Consider the following 8,100-nt stretch of genomic DNA (forward strand, 5'->3'; position numbering starts at 1 on the left):
ATTAACGGATGCGCTGTGACCAGTGCCGATGGAGTAAGAGATCTCCTCGGCGGTTTTATGAACTCTGCACCTATTTTCTACAGATCAGCAACCGTGTCCTGTATGTGCTCTTCACACATGTGCAAGAGCTCTTTGGCACTGTGGTCCTAAAGCAAGTGACAAGACCTCTGCGTTGGTCCAACATGGCTACAATGCCCACACTGCCAGAGACCCAGGCAGGCATCAAGGAAGAGATCAGGAGACAGGTGTGTACTTGGCCTCTGCCCCTGCCCTGCTCTGACCCCACCCTCTCCTTGCCTGTCCTTGCCTGCTCCTGTGCCGACCACATGAACTCTAGCTTCCTGAGTAGTGTGGTTCCTGTGTGCCTTCCTCCATCTCTTGGTGCACCCTGGGGATGGAGCACAGGCCTGATGGAAGCCCTCCGCTCCTCCCTCTGAACTCGGCCCTGTCTTGGGCTCTTCATGGCATGTTTTCAGCTGACCACATAAGTAACCATGGTGGGAATGACATAGGATTTTAAACTGGAAGAACTGGTTTTAAGCTCCTGCTCTGCTCATTCCTGACATGGTAATTTTAGGCAAATTGTTCAACATTCGTAGTAAGCCTTGGTCTTCTCATTTTAAAATGGATGAGCTCCGGAATTAATGTGGAGGAGAATACCTGGAAGGAATCACCACAGCCAGGATCTCAAAAATGTGCTGTTATCCATCATATTTTATAGCTAAAATACTGGAAAGGGAAGTTTTAGTAATTTACTTTGTGGCATAATTTCTAGACTATGTAACCAATATTTAGCTCAAAATTTGAACTTTCCCACTATGCTGCTTTGATATAAAGGAAATCCAGTAAATGTGTGTGTGTGTGTGTGTGTGTGTAGGGAGGAGGTGGAGAGACTGAGATGACCTGGTAAGAAATTCAAGACTGAATAAAAGCTTGCATACATTGTGTTTGCATGAACATGGTCACATGTCTGCTTCTCTGTTGCGTTCTCCTCGTCAGTTGCTGTGAGGAGGAGACAGAAGGAAGTGCATTGGTTGCTGTTGAACTGCTAGAAACACATGAATGAGGGCCTAATTCCTCGGTAAAGCAAATGAAGGGTGGGTTTGCAAGTCAGCGGCAGCCTTGTGGAGAGAATGGTCGGCACTGTTTCCCTCAGAGAGCTGGTTCTTCATCATAGAAGTCGCACGTGCTGCCTTTAGACAAGACATGAACAGCTTTCCATGTGTCCTTTTGTTTTCTAGGAGTTTCTTTTGAATTGTTTACATCGAGATCTGCAGGGTGGGATAAAGGACTTATCTAAAGAGGAAAGATTATGGGAAGTACAAAGGATTCTGACTGCCCTCAAGAGAAAACTGAGGGAAGCTAAAAGACAAGTGAGTTACTGCCTTACACCCTGTGTCTCCAAAGGTGCAGAGTGTGGGAGAGTCTTCTGTACACTGACTTGTAACAGATTGTAACAGACCTTCCCGGACTGCCAGCCCCAAATCGTGACACGGAGATTTAATATCGTTAGGAATGCCCGGCCTTACCTGAACTTGTCCCACTAGCTCTTGTAACTTCATTTATCCTGTTTCCCATCAGCAGCAGTTTGACTTGGAAATGTTTACCTTTCTTTCATTCTGTATGTCCTGCTTCACTGCTCCCTCTGTGTCTGTCTGTCTGGCAGCTCCCTGGCTGACCCCGGGCATTTCGCTCTTTTTCTCCCCCATTCTCTCTTGAGCCTGGATTCCTTCTCCTACTTATTCTCTCTGCCCTGCCAGCCCTGCCTATCCCTCTCCTGCCTAGCTATTGGCCGTTCAGCTCTTTATTAGACCTATTGTACCTTAGGCAGGCAAGGTGAAACAAATGGCAGTACATCTTACATAGTTAAACAAATGCAGCATAAACAATTATAACACACCATTACACAGTTTAATTAATATTCTGCAACATAAACAAATGTAACACATCTTTACATTGTTATAAGTTATTTCTTTTAAAAGTAATAGGTATATCATTGACAAATTCTCTAGTGGAAAATTTATTCATAAATGTTTTTTGTGCTGTGTTATTCATATTTTAGCTTGGTAGAAACCAAATGTTTCATTAAGTTTAGACATTTTTTTTATTTGAATTAAGAAGGTGTTTATTTCCTGCCTGGTTTGTGTGTGTAAACAACTCTCTAAGGGTGAAAAGCAGGCTGGGTGTGAGACCTTTGGAGACTTCCAAGAAGTTTGAATTTTGAATAGAAATGCAGGGATGAAGGCCTAGGAGGGTTCCATACAGCAGAGGAGGAACTGCGTGCAACTGCTGCTGCATATAGAGTTCACAGGCCACACTTTGTTTAAGGTGTGACTTTAAGTCGCACTAGTTTAAGGTGCGAGGCTTGGTACTGGACTCAGTTTCCTGGCCAAAGTTCTTGCAATCTACATGCAGATCCAGCAACAAGATTTAAGCAGCACACTCTACAGAGACATTGACTAAAAAAAAAAAGAGAGAGAGAGAGATAGGAAGATGGAGAATTGATTGAGGAATAACATCCAACAAATGCCTTCTAGCCTCTATATACAGGCACCCAAGTCCACAGATGTGCACACATGCACATAGAGAATTCTAGATTGAAACCAGAGGCAGTATAGCAGTTTGAAAAGGATGAATGTCTTCTTTTTATTAGCCTGTATTTCTTTCCCTACCATTCCCTCTTCTTGCTTTTTTTTTTGTAGCTGTACCCCCAGATTCCATTGTGTTGACTTCGCCTTTGAGGGTAAAATGACTTAGAGACAGAAGTAGCATCATTCAGTGGATTAGTGACTAAAAATAAGAAAAATACAGTATCAATTTAAACCACGACATCATCTGGTCACTTTCTTATAGAAGTAAACATGATTGCTTAATGTGTACCCAGAAATTTGTCCTCGCAGAGAGCAGCAGAGGACCCCGAGCCTCTGGCGGTTGAGCACATCCGTGCCCTGGCCGTCACTCAGCTACTCACATCAGCACAGTAGACAGAAGCATCTTAAGCTAAGCGTGCGGCTCGAGAGCCTGCTGACTGATGGAGTCAGCTCATCTGAAACGGAGAGAGACTGTAGGGATAGGAAGCAGGCCCGTAGTTGCTGGGTGTCAGCAGATAGTGGAGCCAAGGGGATGTTTTCTAACAAGGGGTGGCAGCTTCTTGATTGTGTGTGTATGGTAAAATTAGTTAAACCAGGCTTAGAACTGACGGCCCTAGTAGCCCCCTTCAAGGCATCACACGTGGTGCTGAAGTAGTGAGCATATTCATGAGAGCTGAGCATTCTTCATAGTGCAGCCACAGGCTAAGGGGAACCATGTTATGCTCTCTTCTTACCTTTACATTTGTATTATTTATTTGTGTGTTAGTGTGCACTTGTGTGTGGACATGCCACAGTGTGCATGTGGACAACCAAGGACAACTTGCAGGAATCAGTGTTCTTTATCATGTGGGTTCCAGGGAGGGGATGAACTCAGGTTGTCAGGCTTCCTGACAGCAAATGTCTTTACCACCGAACTACCTTGCTGTTTCTACTCATATTATATTCTTGTTTTGGTTTGTGTTTGTGGTTTTTTTTGTTTTGTTTTTTTGTTTTTGTTTTTGTTTTTTTGAGACAAAATCTTTCTATGCCATCCTGTCCTGGAATTCACTCTGTAGACCAGGCTGGCCTTAAACTCACAGAGATCCTCCTGTCTCTGCCTCCCAAGAGCTGGGGTTAAAAGTGTGCGCCACCACCATGCCTGGTTCTACACACATTATTTTCTAAGCCCAGTTAGCAAATGCCTGTCCATCCTGTTAGGCGGTGCCCCTGATGACTGCTGGGGTTTTCTTTAATTTTGGTAAGTTAAGAGAGACGTTTGTTGACTGTTTTAGACATGCGCTGAACAGTTAGTTCATTTGTCTGCTCTGACAGGAGTGTGAAACCAAGATTGCACAGGAGATAGCCAGTCTTTCGAAAGAGGACGTTTCCAAAGAAGAAATGAATGAAAATGAGGAAGTTATAAATATCCTCCTTGCCCAGGTAAGCTAAACTCTTTAATTTCTGAGGTCATTTATTGGTCAATTTTTTTTTTCAAATAGAAGCTCAACTATAGACTTTTTAAACCAAAATTGTAAAGTGACTCCCAAGGACTTGTGATCTATGGCCCTGCCCTGTGTGGTGTTTGTGTGGAGGAGAAGCGGCCTTCTGTCTAGTTTCTTAGTTTTGTTTAGTCCACAAGTAAGTTTATGTTGTAGGCTTTTTTCTGGATTTACAGGTGTCAGCGAGAACAGGAGAGAATAAAGTTCTACATTATTCTCTTCAAGGTTTTCCGTCTGAGATTTCTTGGAATATTAACTACATAGGTATCCCAAGGCAAAGGGGAAATGTCTGTGTTTAAACATGGAAGAGAAGTAACTTTCTTGATAGCTTTTCTGTACTTACTGAATCATGACCATGTTGCCTTCCCTTCCCCCTTCTTTGGAAAGATGCTGAAGCTTTTGTCTCCAGCTCCTCACCCGCTGACTGCTTTCCCTAGGCTGGGGGACCCTGGATGTGTAAGGATAGAGGTTCTCCCCATATGACTATCTGTCAAGCAGATCAGAATGGTTAACTTGTCAAGTAGAGTTCTCTTTTATCTGGAGGGCGTGGCCAAGAAAGATCTGTAACTTTCCTTCTCTGGTCTGCCTTCCACTGACGCTGGAACCAGCTACACATCATCTCTTGGGGTCCTTCTTTTCCTAGTGACCGTGAATTCTGAGAGACAGGAAGCCAAAGCAGATGATTTTTAGATTGTGCTTTTTATTTGTGTGTATGTGTTGCACACACATGCTCAGGTACCTGCTGAGGCCAGAAGAGGGTGTTGGATCCCCTGAAGCTGGTTCCATATGGTTGTGGGTACCCCAGTGCCAGTGCTGAGGGCTGAACTGGGTTCTCTGTAAGAAAAGCAAGTACTCTTAACTGCTAAGCAATCTGTTTAACCCCCGGGAATCTGAAGCAGATTTTGACTTTGATCCTTGGTGTTGGAGTGGTAGGCTCATAGGGAGCCTTGCAAAAAGAACACAACAGGTTCTTGCATATACCCTGTTGTTGTGGAGAGTCTAGACGGTCTCTCAAAATAACTGTAACCTTTCTTGATTCTGAGGAAATATGTGGTTTTGGTTGAAGTAACTCATGTTCAGCACCAAGCTGGTGGTGACTGGAAAAGGGGGCATTGCCTCTACCAGAACTCGGAAAGGTGTTCTGCAATCGTTTCAGGAGAATGAGATCTTGACTGAGCAGGAGGAGCTCCTGGCCATGGAGCAGTTTCTGCGACGTCAGATTGCTTCAGAGAAGGAAGAGATTGAGCGCCTCCGAGCTGAGATTGCAGAAATCCAGAGGTAAAGGAGAGCTGTGGGGCTGGAAGTTCCTGCCATGTTGGCTCTCACTGTGAACAGAATTGTTTAAACATTCCTGTAAAGGAACTAGGCTTCTGAAGTAGTCACTTCAAGCTTCTTATCAGGTCTTAAAACAGCGCAGGTAAATTCCTGAGCATGGGAGACCTCAGAGAGCTGGCCACCAAGCCACAGTAGAGTTCCCTTTGTCTCTTCACAGTCGCCAGCAGCACGGCCGGAGCGAGACCGAGGAGTACTCCTCTGAGAGTGAAAGTGAGAGCGAGGATGAGGAGGAGCTGCAGGTCATCCTGGAAGACTTACAGAGACAGAACGAAGAGCTAGAAGTGAGTTTGGGTGGACACCAGCCAGAAATCAGTCGTTTCTAAAATGTGTTTGAGACTGCTGCCTATTTTCCCACTGCAGACTCGCAGAGAGGAGTCCAAGGGCTTTCTACCCAGCATGAAATATGTGATCTTGGCTGCTTGAAGTGTGGTAGCCTTGACCTTAGTGTACAAATGGACCTTCCTTTGCATGGGCTAGCCCTTCCACTGGCAGAGATGAGGTGCACGAGGTAAAGTGAGCGACAGTTGTCTTGTCCTTGTGACAGAAAGTCAGTGTGACAGAAAGCTGTGCTGGGAAGAGAAGGTTGATTTAAAAGATCTCCTTTCTTATCCGAAATAAAATGTTGTCTTTTGTGGTAGGACCCAGTGAGCAGAGGGACAGCTTGTTTTATTCATGGTCGTCAAACTGCCAAACAAAGCGTAGCCATGCCCATGTGGGCGTCAAGAGTTGCACGGAACCTGGGCCTAGGGACACACATCTATAATCCAGCACTCACAAGGCAGAGGCCGTGAATTTCTAAGTTGGAGGCCAACCTAGTCTACAGAGTTAATTCCAGGACAGTTGGGTTCAAAAAAACAACAAGAAAAGATCTGAAAACTATCATTTTAGGGGCTGGAAGATGGCTCAGCAGTTGAGAGCCCTGGGTCCTCTTCCAGACCCAGGGTTCAATTTCTAGCACCCACATGGCAGCTCACAACTGTCTGTAACTCTAGTCCCAGGGGATCTGATACTTTCACATAAATATACATGCAGGCAAAACACCATTGCACATAAAAGTAAATAAAATTTAAAAATATTTAAGAATTGCCCAGGACCCCTGCCCTTCCACTGTCTGTGTGTGGAGGGTGGGCAGAGTGAGAGGAGGGTGCTGGTGTCAGAAACACCTGTTGCTGCAGGAGTCCATCCTGGGGAGAGGTGCAGGGATCCAGGGAGGTGGCCCAGCAGGTGAACATGCTGCTCTGCAGCTGAGGATCTGAGTTAGAGGAAGACAGCTTCCTCCTGCAGGACAAGGTGTCTTCTCATCCCCATAGGCATGCCCCGTGTACCCATGCCTATGAGGTGATCCCAGGACTTAGGAGGCAGACGCAGTTGGGACTCCATGAGTCTGAGGCCAGCCTGGTCTACACAGTGAGACCTTGTTTAAAACAAAAACAGGAAAGGAAATAAGCAGAATGAGATGTGGGTCTTTGGGAAGTCTGCTGTTTAGAAGACAACATTGGCACATTAGTTTGATCTCTTCGTTTTACTGAACAGGAAGACAAATGGCAGAATCTACGTAGTGTTTTATTCGGATTGTGTAGGCCCATTATTCACACAGCTTTCCCATTTGGGGTCAAAGTGGCTGCCCTGAGTCTTGCCATGTATTAGTAGGGGAGGGAAGGATCCAGGGCACCCAGTGTCACGTCGGGGCATACAAGTAGGACTTATCCTCGTCTCAACCCATTTGAACAAGGGATGCTGGGAAATACTGAGGACGAAGAGAGGGCTCTGAAGGATGGAGGCAGTTGCTGCCAGAAAGAGACTGCCAAGAGCCTGGGATTAGCAAACTCTGCTGAATGAGGGAGTGTACATCATTTAGAAGTGAGCATGGTTTCCTGTAGACTTTTAAGTAGTACATTTCGAATATAGTCATACAGACGGATTTTGATATGGAAAAGAGTCACAGCTCCAATTCCCTCTCCTAATTGCGGCTAAAATTATCTTTGTACTCTCCTTGAAGTCTGTTCAGAAAACAGTGTAAGGGAAAAAAAGCCCATTTAAACACTAAAATACTTCCTAGAACAACTGTTTCTGTTGACACCTTGTTTTCTAGATGTGTTTACTTCTTTGTAACTCCAGGCAGAGTTTATATTCTCCCCCCATTCAGAGCTGTATTTATCTGGTCATTTGCATATTCATGTTTGTGTCTTCTGTTGAACCAGCCAGGTTGACTAAAATAGAAGTAGATCCTTGTGTGGGAGGTCTTGCAGCTTGTGCTCTGCCCCATTCCCTGTTCTTCTGACCTTGCTTAAGAGGTGACTGCCCTTTTTGTTGTCCCCTAAGATAAAGAACAACCACCTGAACCAGGCAGTCCATGAGGAGCGGGAGGCCATCATTGAGCTGCGTGTGCAGCTCCGACTGCTCCAGATGCAGCGAGCCAAGTCTGAGCAGCAGCTGCAGGAGGACGAGGAGCCTGAGAGGCGAGGGGGCACAGGCCCTCCGCCCTGTGATGGTGTCCTCGAGGTCAAAGCAGCTAAGGAGCAGGTGAAGCCCTCCCCCAGCAAAGACCGGAAGGAGACGCCCATCTGAACTGCCTGCGGCCCTGTGCGTCTTACTGTAAGCAAGTCAGCGGACTCTGCTGCTACACACGCTGTAGAGGTTCTCACAGATGCTTCCTCTTGTACACATCTGAGTCCTCGTCAGGCTCAGGTCCTGGG

The 8,100-nt window shown here is 45.7% G+C and overlaps 1 protein-coding gene across 1 annotated transcript in view; it reads left to right on the plus strand.

Moving 5' to 3' along the window:
- Positions 1 to 8,100, plus strand: part of Ralbp1 (ralA binding protein 1) — a 44,488-nt gene extending 36,388 nt beyond the window's left edge. The window contains exons 5-10 of the mRNA XM_005361326.2: positions 84 to 245; positions 1,242 to 1,373; positions 3,903 to 4,010; positions 5,226 to 5,347; positions 5,562 to 5,685; positions 7,727 to 8,100. Of these exons, the coding sequence (XP_005361383.1) occupies positions 84 to 245; positions 1,242 to 1,373; positions 3,903 to 4,010; positions 5,226 to 5,347; positions 5,562 to 5,685; positions 7,727 to 7,972 (894 nt within the window). The 3' untranslated portion in view covers positions 7,973 to 8,100. The remainder of the gene's footprint in view (positions 1 to 83; positions 246 to 1,241; positions 1,374 to 3,902; positions 4,011 to 5,225; positions 5,348 to 5,561; positions 5,686 to 7,726) is intronic.

This window comes from Microtus ochrogaster, linkage group LG4 (assembly GCF_000317375.1).
Source record: "Microtus ochrogaster isolate Prairie Vole_2 linkage group LG4, MicOch1.0, whole genome shotgun sequence".
NCBI lineage: Eukaryota > Metazoa > Chordata > Mammalia > Rodentia > Cricetidae > Microtus > Microtus ochrogaster.